This window comes from Bacillus rossius, chromosome 2 (genome assembly GCF_032445375.1).
Source record: "Bacillus rossius redtenbacheri isolate Brsri chromosome 2, Brsri_v3, whole genome shotgun sequence".
Classification (NCBI taxonomy): Eukaryota; Metazoa; Arthropoda; class Insecta; order Phasmatodea; family Bacillidae; genus Bacillus; species Bacillus rossius.
Genome location: NC_086331.1, coordinates 33150312 through 33165576, shown reverse-complemented (window position 1 = coordinate 33165576; position 15265 = coordinate 33150312). Strand labels below are relative to the sequence as shown.

The 15265-nt window shown below is 33.1% G+C and overlaps 1 protein-coding gene across 2 annotated transcripts in view; it reads right to left on the bottom strand.

Annotated features, from left to right (window-relative positions):
* LOC134529223 (zinc finger protein 628-like) overlaps window positions 1–15265 on the bottom strand; it is a 384650-nt gene that overhangs the window by 300865 nt on the left and 68520 nt on the right. Inside the window, exon 3 of one of the 2 annotated variants that reach the window (XM_063363097.1) lies at window positions 10685–10771. The exons of the other annotated variant lie outside the window; for it this stretch is intronic. Coding sequence (XP_063219167.1) covers window positions 10685–10771 — 87 coding nt within the window. The remainder of the gene's footprint in view (window positions 1–10684; window positions 10772–15265) is intronic. 2 annotated transcript variants of the gene reach the window in all.

The window sequence follows — 15265 nt, the reverse complement described above, 5'->3', positions numbered from 1 at the left end:
CCAATCGTAGCCATCCACTGCGTGAGTCCTGATTGGCTCGGCCAGATAGGGCAATGGCTTCTCGTGCAGACGGCCTCAAATGATAACGGAAATAATCTCTAAGTGCGGGAATACCTTATTGTAGTCTAAACAACTATCATTTTGTTTCACGAAAAATACACGCCACTATCACTTTCTCAGTCGGTACTTTTGCATTTAAATATTGTTTGCGTCGAATTGATTAACATTTAATAATTTCAAGCATTGTGTGTCATTTGTAAACGAACGCTAATTGCTTAGAACAGTTAATGTTAGCTTAATTGGACAAAGGTAACCTCAGTGGCTGAGAAATCACATTATTCGCTTGTATTCAAGGCAATACTGGCTTGGTTCGTGGTAGTGTTGGAACAAGGTTAATTTCTTTTTCATTTTTCGTAGCTGGTAAACCTGCTGGTCTCAGGCGTAAGCGTGTGTGTGTGTGTGTGTGGGCTTTCTCGGCGTACCCCTGTCATACCCCGCCTACTCAACGAGATGTTAAATGTATTTTTTTCTTTGTTTGTTTACTTTTTTACCTTTATTTGACTAGCTGGCTGAAACTTAAACAGTTTTACGTTTCTTTGTCTGTCAATGGTAAGATTTATTTCAATTGGCCTGCAAAATTATCTTATTATCTCGTACTAGACACAACTCTACACTTTTGTCACTAAATATATTCAGGTCTGATATTACTGGGCTGTTGCCACATTTTACGTTAAATGCGGATAGCTGTGATTTTGTAATGTTTTGATTGATTTTTTTCCTTTCATGACGAATCTAACTACCGAAGATTAGACACCTGAAAAATTCGCGGATTTCTTTCGCGATAGGCTAGAATCCAAAAATATTTGTCTTTTTTGCTGCTTCAGTGATTGGGCGACAATTTATCTGAAGGACTCTTGGCCAACGAAAATTCTTCCACAAAATAGTATCGAATCACAAGGATCCCGGTCAACAGGTGTCACGAGTCAGTAGCCAATGAGCAGATGTAATTTGCCCGAGTGCATAGAGGATCATGGAGTCGATCCTATACGTCATTGAAATTGCGAATTTTTCTGTGTTATACCAATGATTACAATGAAAATCTCATTCAAATCCACAGTGGTATGCAAATTGGCCTGTCTCCAAATCGTAATGAAAATTTATGCTTACTTCTGCTCACATATGAAGATTGAAAAACCTCGCGGGTTCAATGAAATCTAGTCTAAATTCCTAAGTTGAGTTTATCTGTGGACGAATATAGTTTTTTAAAGTCTGCTGACTTTAAGACATATTAAAAAAGTTACAAGTTGGGTAAGATAATGCTGTGTAGGTTTTTTCGTTCTAGGTAAAACTCGGATGTCTTACATATAATAAACAACTTCAAATGTTTCACTGGCAGACACTAAATACAGAGGCAAATTATGTTTTATATTGATTTACAAGTGATTAGTATCAACGCTATTATTCGTATTTATGTAACTTGCTTATAGTCATCTGGGGCGTATTAAGATAACTGTGTTACAATCATTAAAGTAAAGCAGATGCCTATGTGCTTCAGTCTACTTTGTTATCGAATAAAACCGGAAGATTCTCGTAATTACTGCATGTAATTACTTTCGGGATAAACTGCAAAGTTATTTGGATGCTCGGCCAAATGCAGACTGTTTATTGCCTGCTGGTTTGTTCGACGTCTTAGAAGAGCTGCCTGTGATTCGGTATTTTCTTGACCGAGAATTTCTTATTGGTTCACAATAATACTGATAAACGGTCGGATGAGCACAGAAGCATCAAGAATATGTTTAAATTTGAGACTTTCGCGAATTCAAGCCACGAATTTTTCTGGTGTCTGCTAAATTCATGTTTTTTGGCCCTATCGTTTGTAGCTGGTTGCTACCAGACCGTGTAACGCAGCCTCTGGTCAGGCTATTAAAGTCGTGCAAGGAACAGTTGTTTGCCGTTTAACGTGTATTCGAATCAACTTACGAAATATTTTGAAGTCTATTTATTATAAGCGCATTTTGCAGAAGGTGTATCAATTTAACTACGTTTAAATATACAAGTATAAAAGATACCCTGTATTAAAAAAAAATGGTTTGGGTACCTATACACGCACGTTAGAAGATATAAATATTTTGATTTACGACACTGAACTATTTTGAAATTTACTGTAACAAAAATTAATTACATTAATACTCAGTATTCAATATTAATATAAATTTTTATAAAACTAACAACTTATTTTGTAAAATAATCGAGAAAAAATTTAATTAATATAGGAAATAAATAAGTATGTTGAAAGCTTATTCTTATTTATTAATTTTAATTATTTATTAAATAATAATGTTATAATTTATAATGAAAATGAATTATACATATGGGAATATAACCTCACTTTTATAAATACCCTTGAAAAAGTTTATAAATACAATTAATATCACTACTATACACAAAAAATAAATGTATTTATTTATACGGACGAGTATTCAATATCAATCACTAGAGACAAAAAAAATTCGCGGATTCAATGACCTCCAGGATAGACTCCAATATCCTCTACACACTCGGGCAAATGCCAACTGTTCATTGGCTGCTGACTTGTGAGTCGTCTCGACTAGGTGGCCTGTGATTCGACACTTCTATGAGTGAGGGTCTCTAATTGGCCCTCAGTCCTACTGATTAACAGTGAACCAATGACAGAAGCAGCACTAAGGTATAATTATTTGAATTTTAGCATAACACTAAACGAACACGCGAATTTTTCGGGTCTCTATCAATCACTAAATTTCTGAACGCGACTCACACGTAGTTCCGCACCCGCCGCTAGAATTCGCTACCGGAGCAGCTGCGTCGACTATCGAATCATTCGATTAGCAGAGCGAAAGGTTTAGCTACATAATTAGTGGCAGGCATTTTTCGCGAAAATACCTGAACGTCTACTAGATTGCAACAAGGTATACCCGCACCAGCGGTTTCTTCCTTGTGATTGGCGGCCGTCTCCAAGAGAAGTCGTCGCCTTGTTTTACCAAGCCACTCAGGAAGCGTTTGATATCGCACTGACTTAATGTGATTGGTGTTGTAACAATCGACATGTACCTGAAAGAAACTCACCCAATCACGGAACACAGATGGTGCTACATTGTTTTGACGCTCAGCTAGTCTCGGAAACTTTTTCGCGAAATATGCATGTCCCTATACATAATAAATGAAACGTTCCCGATAAAAACCGAAAACACTTGAAAAAATTTAAACACTGTGTTGGACCTGTTTTTTGACAATTTATTTTTTAAATACTGCCCATCTTGTTAACATTCATTTAGAAAAATCAATAGTTTATAGTTTCCACACATATTAGATGAATATAAAATATTAAGTATTAAAGAATAGTTGTGCTATTTTAAAGTTCTATTTTTATTACCTTTGCGATTTCATGGAAATTACAAACTTAATTAATTTATTGTAACTTTAATTAAAAGTAGAGGATATAGGTTTTCCTAGCATGAAATAATAAACCCAATTTACTGGGCTATGTATTGAATAATATTATAGTAATATGATGCCCATAAAATGTATTTATGTATTGGCTTAAAGCACAGTTTGTATAGTACAGTAATCTGTGATTTAATAAATGTAAAAAAAAAATTCCACCGCCGAGTTTTCATCCACGTTCCTTTAGCTCACAAACCGCGCACTATGTCCACTGCACTGCGAAGCCTGAAAGGTGATGAATAGAAGAATATGCATTATAAAATATATAATAACTAGGGGAGGAAAAATTCGCGGATTCATTCGGCGATACGCTAGAATTCAAATACATATACCTTTATAATGATTTTTGCTATTGGCTTACTGTTCAACAGGACGAATCTCAACCAATTATAAAACCTCAACCAAAGATGGATCGAATTACAGACAAACCAGCTGAGACGACTCACAAGTCGGCAGCCAATGAACTTGTGCTATTTGCCCAAGTGTACAGGGGAATGTGCAGTCTATCCTGAAGGCCATCGAAACCGCGAATTTTTCCGGCCCCTAATAATAACAGTATCCTTAGGTTTTTAAAACTTTTAACTTCTCTTTGAAATGAATATTTTAGTTAACCAAATATATTTTAGGGTAATTTTACTATCATAAAAATTTCAACTGGGACACCTATACGTTTGGTTTTTTTTTATGAAAGTGACTATATATTGGTTTAGGTTCATACACGTGGATCCGCCATTTTGCTGTAAAAGTTTTGTTGCATGGTGTGTGCGCTTCATTAAAATTCACTTTTATCATTTTTCCATGATGCGCCTAAAGAAGTTTAACTTAAAAAATAGCGAAATTTATGTGTCTTAAAAATTCATCACCAATTTCACAGGTTGTATTTCGTTGGTACCTGCCATCGTGAATTGGAAAGTGAAACATTTTGGGTTACGCGTGATTAATCGCTCATATTTTTGAAAATATATTGGATGCTTAAAGTCGTGCGGCGTCATCAGAAATTGTGAATTATGTTGAGGAAATTCACTATCCACTCAATATTAAAGTACCTAATGCTTTCTCGTATGACGCAAAAGTATAACGAATAACACTTGCTATATAGTAAACATATCGCAGTGAAGTATGGCGTACAGGTTAGTGTAACTGTCAAATGTTCTGCTGTGTGTTATTTTAAGTGAATCAACTATGTTCTTGGAATAATATTAATGACTTAATATTTTATAATTGAAATTTTTTTTACAAATTCTGTAATGTAAACTTAGTTTTATTTACGTAACTTGTCAATTCGAAAATGGTTACAATATCTACACTTAGGATAGGACTTAATAATTTTAAAAAAATATCAATAATCATAAGCATTACAAGAGTAAGTAAAGGTCTAAACAAGTGTCTCTGGGCAACCGTAGGCTACACTTCGACTATTAAAGGACATGAGTCGACTGTTACCGTTTTGCGTCGAGGTCATTCGTTCTGCATATAAAAAGCTAAAAAGACAATATTTATTACGAAACTATAATATACGACCATGGGTTATCATTTTTTTTCCTATGCTAGTCTTAAGTGTAAGTATCACCTCCTCTAAAAAAAAATCATTTTTTACAGACTTGAAAATCCGTTAAGAATAACATTTCTTAACTGAAGTTCATACTGGAATAAAGGTTCCCGCTTTTGTTTTCATACCGTGTATCATACTATTTGTTATTAAATATAATACCCATATATAATAAGTAAAGTTTACTTTGTTGTTTTTTGGTTTTTTATACAATTCATTGTTTATGTTTTGAAACGGCTGTTAAAATTATTTCTGTTTGTGTTCTGTGCAAACTTGGTCATTTGTAAAAAAAAATCAGATTCTAAGTTACTGTGCGGTTTATTCATGTAAGGATCATATAGGGACTATGCTTGTTTAGGTGGTGGAAGAGGGAAAAAAACAGGGGGGGGGGGAATAATTATGCTCTGCCATCTTGATTCTTCATATATTAACCTATACTCTTTGCAGTACAACTTTGGTATAACTTTGGTATTACATGTAATGGCAAAACATAGCATACGAGTTAACATTAGGCAAATATTAATGTTAACTATTGTGATCTGTTCGAATAAAGAAGACGCTTTTAGTCACTCCCACAAAATAAAGAATTATTTTCTTCTAGCGATTTCCTGATATATACTTGTCGTTAATATTGAACCGTTACGGAGTGTTAAGTCCCAGTAAAATATTATTTACGCTCTGGCATTTCACAAATTTGGTTTAAAACCCAAATTAAAATTATAACACAAAATGTTAACATTTATTTTTAATAAAATGATGCTAGAACTAGTTTGTGAGTGCGGGAAAAGATGCAGTAGAGAAATGAACTAAAAGTTAAGTTCTGATGACATAAAACTATTTGTTCACACTAACAATTAGTATGAAAAAACCTCAAAGCTGTATTTATGTATAATATTCTAGTGTTTGGGAACCATTTATAGACATCTGTTATTTTGGTAAACGATGTTAGAATTATTTTGTATTTTTTTGTAAATTATGTACATGCATATCAAATACCATAACAAATGAGCAACTATATGTTACGACATATTAAAGGCGATGTTATTTCATTGTATAATGGAAGTGAACGTTAAGTATTTGCTAAATGAGTCTAAAATTTATTTATTTTTATAGGTCACTTTTTATAAAGCAATTTAAAAAATTATAATGGTACTTTTTAACTGCATATTTATCACTTAAAAAACTGGTTATTTTACACAGACCCAAACAACAACCTAAAGAAATTTTGTCTTGTGGAAATATTTTAAAATGACAATTTCTGTAAAACAATTTTCTAATAATGACTCTTTATTAGAATAGGCTTATTCTATTAGTTAACAAGGATATTGAACAAGAATTGTGATAACTCTAGATCGTTTGAGAAAGTATACTGGAATTTAATGTTCATAATTAAATTTTTATGCACCAAAGGTATTATTTGAGAAGACTAGGCAATTATTTAAAAAAAAAATTTTTTAAATAATAGTATCCCACAAACAAGAATCTTAGTATAATATTTCATTTCGGCCAAAACATATCACTGTAAGTCACAGTAAAAATAATTATATACTTGTAACCAAAAAATTTTAATTCGTGTTTCTTCATAAGAAATTTTTGAAAGTACAAAATTTTGACTGTATCAGTGAAAGTTTAGAAATACCGCTTTGAATTAAGAGTAGCCCATATTTAAATGGTAGAACGAAAATAAAAAGGTTTATCATAACAAGTTTCAACTAATTTAATATTGGAACTTTGTTTATCTTGTACGCGTGACACTTTTCATCCCTCAACTTAAAGCAGAAAAAAATCAGCGAAATTTGCACCAAATTTCAGGATATACGTCACAAAAAATTAAACTAAGATTTACATGTTTATAATTCATAAAATAAAAAATTTAAATAATTGCAATACTTTTGGTTTTTGTTCTTTTTTGTACTTGTTAAATTTACATTCTATTTGCATGCGTGTGTGAGAATACAATAAAAGTATTGGTTATAAGAGCATAGTCACATATTATTTGGATGAATTGATATAATATAGTAAAATTTCATTGCCTTTTATTACCAAGTTGGTTTTAATTTATGTATGTTATAAGTATTTACGAAAAGGCAATTTATTTTCACTCCGGATGTCTTAAAAATTACCACTGTATTCATATGAAAAATATTTTACGATATTGGTGAAGGTGCAGGTTCTATTGATAAAAAATATGTTTTACTATCAAGATAAAATTTTTGGTAAATGTATTGCTGTACATGTGATAAAGCAAAATGTCTGTTTTAAAATACAAGAAAATTGGTTAGGAAAATGGTGATACGAAGACAGGATAAACATTTTCCACCGTAAGATGTACTCGCTCATGGGTAGGATAGTGAGTTTTAAAATAACATAATTCTTTGTTCATCAGTAGACTAACACACAAAATTCCCTTAGTGAACCACTGCCAGCTATGTAACATAAGAAATCTTGAGTCATGCATATTAGAAATTATTTCGCACCTTTATTTTATGAATTAGTGGATTGTGACATTTTTGTCATTGAAAATAATGTAAAAGAAAAACAATTAACTTTTACTTAAGCTTGATGTAGACTAAAACCTAAACAAATATGAATATAGGGATGCACATGCAGATTTTAAAAAAAATAAAAGCTTACCGATGCACATACTAAAATAACACTTTGTAGATTTGGGTTAAGGTTTTATAAAATTTAGTCTCTTCAAATATTTCATGTTTATTAAGTTTCAGTAAACTAATTCGTCCTATACACGAATACAGACTTAAGAAAAATCTAAATTACGGAATATGTAGGGCTGTTACTATTTAATCTAATAGAAATTCTTCTACTTAGTTGAACCTCATCAGGGAATAATAAGCTCGTGATTGACTGTCCAATCAAGAACACGCGGCGATGATCGCACGTCGCCAGGGCTGACGTCACAAAGCTGCCCTAATTACCTCGCACCACGCTGTTCGCGCCGACTCGCCACGCACTGGATGCAGCAGCCTCGAACAGCGAGCGAGTAATTACGGGTCTTCAACTGCGCACATTCGTAATGCGTATTTCTTCCGGCGCCTGACGGCTGCGCGCCCACACACGTACGACACACGAGGCGAATTCACACTTCAATTACACCCTGTTACAGTTAATTAATATAGTAAGTAATTTTGTTAATTAGCCCCTTACCTTCGACTGTCATACTATCCACCCCGAGAATACCCTCGGAAAAATAAAAGGGTGACTATTAAGAGCTTGATCTAAAATGTTTTCAAGGTTTTTCGTACACGTAAAAAAGCGGAATAGGAACCTATATTACATCACACGTAAAAAAAAGATAAGCAAAAAAAATGGGAGGAAGTAACAAAGGCCACGTTAAATTAGGTCCGCACATTATAAAGCTCATTTAATCATCTCCGAAAATGTGAAGCACGTCCCTGCTGGGCTTCTCTGTGCAGGCAATTATCCATCTCGTTTTCCCTGTTTTGCAGTACAGCATGGAAGCAGCTGCAGAAACACAACACCGGGAGTGTTTTGGAATTAAGCTGAGTAGTTGGTACACTGACCAGTACTGCTCGGGTAGTTGGATAACTAGCAATGAGTTAAAAAGATGGACTTATTCTTCCTGAAAAATACGGAGGAACATACCCTACTTTAAATCATTGTCACCTTCAGTGTACATAAATTTTTGTTTGGTTGTATTGACCAATAATTTTTTTTTTACTGTACGAAATATATTATACGATTCGGAACAGATTTTCAGTATCGTTTACCAAACTTGAAATTTGGTTAGTTTTCACTACTTCAGGCTTTGAGCGAAAATTAAGATAGTACAGGTATTTAAACTCAGCTTATTTTATAAAACACCCTTAACTATTCTACAAACAATACTAAATTCTAAGTCATTGGTGGCGATGGTCCATTGCCTGTAAGAAATGTATTAGACACGGCATTTATCACTGTACAAACAACATCACATGAACCCAAAATATCTAAGTTCTAAATTATTTCTTAGTGCTAGCATACAACTTTATCTCTACTTACACGTATATTTACTTAAATATAATACTTATAACTTAATATTAATATTTGGAAATCTTTTGTTAATGATAAATTCGCTTTTCACTTAATTTTTTTGCGGAATTTCTGGGCATTTGTGTAGGAAAAGGTACGAAATAAGTTCTTTTCCAGATGAAAATATATCAGTGATTCGTGCACTCAAGAACTTGTGTAAGTTAATAAATATCTAACTGGAAATAAATTCACTTATATTTTACATTTGAACAGCAGCTCCAACCTGATGAAAATTTGTTATACTCAAAACCAACAAATAAGCTTATAGAACATCTAAGTTCATCTAAGTCAAGAAAACCGTACAATTTTTGGAATACATGTCCTTCTAAAATTTTTTTAATACAGTTTTCTCTAAATCTGTTCTAATAAGTTTGCATATTCACTGACTGTAATATATTAATTTTGGTTTGTTTTAGCCCAGTTTGCGCTTCATACGATTTTGTTTTACTTTTCAACAAATAGGAAAGCTTATTTAAAGACGTTCGGGAATAATATCGGCCATTATTAAATTCACCATATTCACCAGCTGAGAATACGCATGTGTTATAGCCTACGTCTAAATGTCCACTTTGATTATTTTCATAATTGCAAACAAATAGTTCGGAGATTTTAAATTTTATGAAATACTTACAAAAAAACTTTTAATTAGCAGGGGTATAAATTAGATGTAAATTCATAAACATTAAAAAGCGATGGCTGATAACTTCCTTAAAATATAAGGTTTATGTATTTTAGTCTACGACATATGCAACACATAATAACGAACACTCTATTAAAGCTAATAATATGGAAGAATGTGACGGTTAAAATGTGGAGTTCTAATATAATGTGATGACGAAAATTGTTAATTCTTAAAGGATAGCAGTAAATACTGATCACATAACGTCGTCTGTAACTACGCTGAACACAAATATTTCCAAGGACATATTAATAATGTAATTGCTGCATAACTTGTCTAATATACAGATTTGAAACTATAATGTGATGTGTTTGGTTAACAAAAAAGTATTAAGAGTGTATGGGATTCAGTACAAAACTCTTAAGTATCCGTTATAAAATAAAGTGCATTAAAACCATGTTTGGAGTGGTTGATTTTGCAAAACTAAGTAGCTTATAACTTGAACTGTCGTACTTTGTATTCACATACAAATTGCCTTTTATATTTATATAATTATTTAATAACTTATTTTTAACTGTCGATACATCCTAAATGGCATTTAACTGTTTTGTGGAAAGCGTTTTTTAAACAATCATTTAGTGGAAACTAAAGAAAATAATTCCCTAAATATTTGCTTGTTAGTTTTAAAGTTGTTAATTTATATCATTAGAAGTTAAATATATTATTTTCATGCTATTTCGACAAGTACGTTATTAGCTCGGAAGAATGTACTTCCAATTTGTGTACTTACTCTATTTGCACATGCAACTTAAGTATTAGCCTTAATGTTAAATAATCGCGTAAATTTAATCGCACCAGTAATTAATATTAATAAATTATCAAAACGTTATTGCTTTAAAGTTAATCGTGCAAAACACACTTATATTAGTCTTAAATTAGTCTATATTATTAAAAATGGAAATAATGATGGAAGAATACTATACACAACGGAAGAGGTGCCAACTCACTCGTTGAAGCGTAGACCAGCATTCTTCAAGAGTTCTGTCGCTCAATGCTGAGTTTGAGCGAGACTGCATTTTCCACAATATTTTTGTAAGCATTAAAAAGATAAAAGAACAGGCAATGAGCACATCTTAGACACCATTTCACTAATACCAACATTTCATCAGTCATAAACAGAGATAAAACCACACACTAATCAAAATCCTTCATCGTGTATGCACTTTACAAAAAAACACAGCAAGTGTAATATTCACTAACATATAGCTCCAAAAATTATATTTCAAATTTTTATCAAGAAAATTATTATAAATATATTACACATTATCCCAGAAATTTTTTCATAGAAATCTTGGAATGTTTATTTACTTACATTCGAGGTAAACTAAAAGCATTATTAATTAAAACAAACGTTAAATAATGTAGGGACAATATGGTAAATCAAATACAATATAAACTTAATTAATTGTTCACCCAGCATGAATCACTGGATATTAGTAGACTCAATATAAAAAAAAAGACAAAAGTTTTTGTATGCCACAACAGCGCATAAATATAGGCTACTTTTCTACAGAAGTCATAAAAACATGGTTGCTTGGAGATTAACAGCTTTCGTTTCGTCTGTTCCGTAAATAGGATTTGTATTAATATTGTTCCGGAAATATAGTGCTGTACCAGCTCAAATCAAATTTTTGGAACCACGCAATCATAATTTATGATTATAATGTGTGAAAAGTATATTTAACCTACAAATTTTAACGCCAACAGCATATAGCTGTTTAAATTAATAAATGATAATTAATGTAGGGTATACTTAAATCATATATATTATATATAAAGCAAAAACATTTTTTTCAAATAGAAGATAATTTCATATATATGAAGAAATATGTATATTATTTAAAACTACATATATACAAACAGAAATATTTTTTAACTTTATGGTAAATATTACGTTGTCGCATATGTGAATAAGGATTGGAACATGACTGATATTTTATGCTTGAGATTAAAAAACGTTTTACAGCTGAATAAACAAACAAGGGAATGCTAATACGAAGCTTGATTGGTAGATTTTTCTTTAACTTATTATCTTTTACAGTATGAAAAAAACTGTTACCTTATTTTATTAAACGTTTACACATTATGTGCCTTATACTATAACTGTTAATTATGTTATTTCATTTCAAAAATATAAGTATTGGTGAATAGTACATATGTGACTATAAAACAAATTGTTGTCAGTAAAAAACAATAGAAAATATTTCATGCAATTATACCAGCAAAATCGGTTTTTGTAAAAGTGCTAGTGGCATTAAAAATAATATGTACGGGCTGTATAAATGAGTTTTGAGTTTGTGATTATTTTTTTCCGTATATGTTTTTAGTATATGCCAACTAAAAAGTCATAAAGCTGTATTTATGCATTATTTTACGCGTTATATGTGTGACGTAACAGGTGTAACATTTGTATTAATTTTCGGTTTCCCTTTATTTTAGTAAATATAGTAATTCCCAAATGACGAAGCAAATATTTAGGAAGATATATCGGCACTAACAGTGTTGAGTTTTTAAAAATCTTAACAATTTTTTGAGTAGGCTTATATTTAAAAAATATTATTTTGAATGCAACAAAAATTATTAAATGAGTTTAAATTTTAATATAAATTTAAATATACCTAATATCCAACCCCCAACAATTCATTTTTATTACACTTTTTGGTAATAACATCGTTGGTTTACATTTCATTAAAACCAAATATATTAGTGTATTTTTTTTTTTAATTAGGGCCACAAGATCACTTTTTCGTAACATGTACTACAAATTCTAACAAGACATACAAGAAAGTGTCTAAAATGTCTGTATACAAGCTAATTCGTGAATTTTTAGACAAACCTTTGTAAAATATGCAAATTTCATCCAAAGGTTAACAGCAGATTCAAAAACATTATTCTTGCCTTCGCGTCTCTCGAATGTTACAACGTTTGAACTGGTGGCCAACAAATCACTTTCACGTACATTAATGATGGAATTACCATTAGTCACCTAAAGATCCTCTGAACACAGTCAAAACGCCACGTGGCCAGAAGTTTAACACTCTAAACAAACCTCCAAAAAGTTTCGAATATATGTATATATATTTTTTTTTTAGCTAAAAAACGTTTTCGAGGTCGTAATAAACCAAAGTAAAAAATAGTAAAGTTCAAAATTATTATAGTATGCTAGTGTGTTGTATTATTATTTTTTTACATCAACGGACGTGAGAGCGAAAAATACAACGTCGTACGGCAGGTTAGAATCTATAAATTTTGATTGTCGAGTTTTTTCCCACCACACGGTTCACCATAATGGCCGTTACAGTCTCTGTCGCAACACTTGTCCGCTCTTCGATGGTTCTCAAAAGTAGCACCAAATGGTCTGCGTATCCTTCCGTCCCCATAGTTCTGTCAACAGTGCTTGAAAACTATTTAATTCTATTTTCAGTATTCGTAAACGGACATACCGATTTACGATTTGACAGTTTGGAAATTGGAGAAATATCAAAATTTCAGACAAGTTATAGGACACAAACTGTAGCTTGTATCACGTAAGATTGTGATTTTTTTTGTAGTCTCTGAGAATGATGCACTTCATGAGCATTGAAAATTTACATTTTTGTCGTTAGTTTTCGCTTCAGATATATTTCACACGTTGTCTGCTCTTTGTCAAAAGCCATGCGGATATCGCGATCAAAATTTCTGCCTGGCTAATTTAGTAGACGTTACCTATTTGAAGTTAATTTTCAGAGAATGCACGACTGTGTAGTCCGTACAATTTTAATTATGTTGCCTCATGTAAAAAAAATATGTCTTGATGAATATCTGGAGTAAAAAGAACATCGTGATGGGTTAAACCGTGGTAAGAACTAGCGAGGGATGGGGCGGTATTCCAAGACGTTCGGACAAGGTAGCGAATAAGCAGTGCCTCGTTGGGACACGACCGTAACCTAAATCGCGGGCCATATTCCAGAACGTGTCCAACCCGAATCCCAGTAAGGAAACAAATAGGCAACAGTTCAAATAAAAAGTGCCCTGCACGAGGCTATAAACTGGTTTCAACGCATTCCAGCAGACGTTTCGAAACCATCGATGCAAACGTTATGACAAAAATACTAGATATACAAGCACCATCGCACAAAAATAGAACCGCCTTTCTAATTTTCTAAAAAAAAACTTATCAATTTCCGATTATTTCTTGTTAATACCATTCATGTGTACAGAATGTATTCCATGATAGTTTCGCTAGACTGTTAAAATTTTTCACCTTCAATTCACGGAGAACGCTGGATATAAATTATCCAGTGATATTCGTAAACTTTCGGCTCACTTCGTAAAATAACGGGCACTAAGTTCACTTAATTTTAACATGAATTTAAAAGAACATGCTTGATAAATTAACAAAACAATTGAATACTGGTTAAGTCTACAGTAATAACACTCTCATTTTGTGAGTGTGTGGGTTTACATTTGTTTCGAACGAAACTTGTAACTCGTAAATCGAATTACAACGTCGTTTCTAAGAAGATTCATTTATTTGAAATTACGAACAACTCTTCGTTTATTTAAGTTAAATTCTTCGTTGGAAAGTCCGTAAATTTACTGTGATTTCTAACAGTACATCACAAAGTTTCATTTGGCACACCCAACACTCTTGGTACGTCCCCCGATGATCACAAAAATTAATATACACGAGTCAACGGCTGCAAAAGCGGGTTCGCCATCAGGACTAAACCAATGAAAAAGTGAGCTTTGCGCATGCGCGGAATTTAGGGAACAGATCGGTTTCTTAAAAACAAGGGACTGGCCGTGTCCTATCGTGCACTAGGAATACGGTTAAGGTACAGTTGTAGCTTAATTTTTTGTCTTGGAATACCGGCCTTGGACCATTCATTTGTTGAGCCAGTCATCGGACGGGACGCCTCGTGACGTCATCAGACGCGACGCGATGTCTGCCTATCGGCGCACGGTTTCTCGCCGCTGCGACACGAAAAACAAAAGCGAGCTAATGGTGCGAGAAGGGGGTAGCGGTGGTTGTTGCTGCGGTTCCTCTGGGGTGACGTAAGGGATGGAGGGGTGCTGCGATAAGAGTGAGCGCATGCGCACAAGGAGTGCTGGTGAGGCGGCGGAGACCACCCACTTCTCCCGCCAAAAAAAAAAAAAACGAAAAAAAAACCTCTACTTCCCTCGCCCTGTTAGGGATAGCTGTACATGTTACATGTCCCAAGAACGAGCGCTCTTCCTGCCAACCAACGGCATTGCATGAAGGTCTACATAGTCTCTGACACGTCACTTGCCTGGAACTCAAAAGCAAAAGTTTACAAACACCGAAAATCACACGAGAGTGCTTAAAAACAGCTGACAGAAGGATACGGACACAATTCAGTACCTACTTTTTTTATGAGAACTTTCAATGTTCAGACAAGTTGTGTGACAAAGACTGTAGTAAGATTTTATCACGCCCACGGGAATCCCTCATAACAAGCGCACTGTGTTAGCATTCAAATGACGACCCAAATCAAGACAAT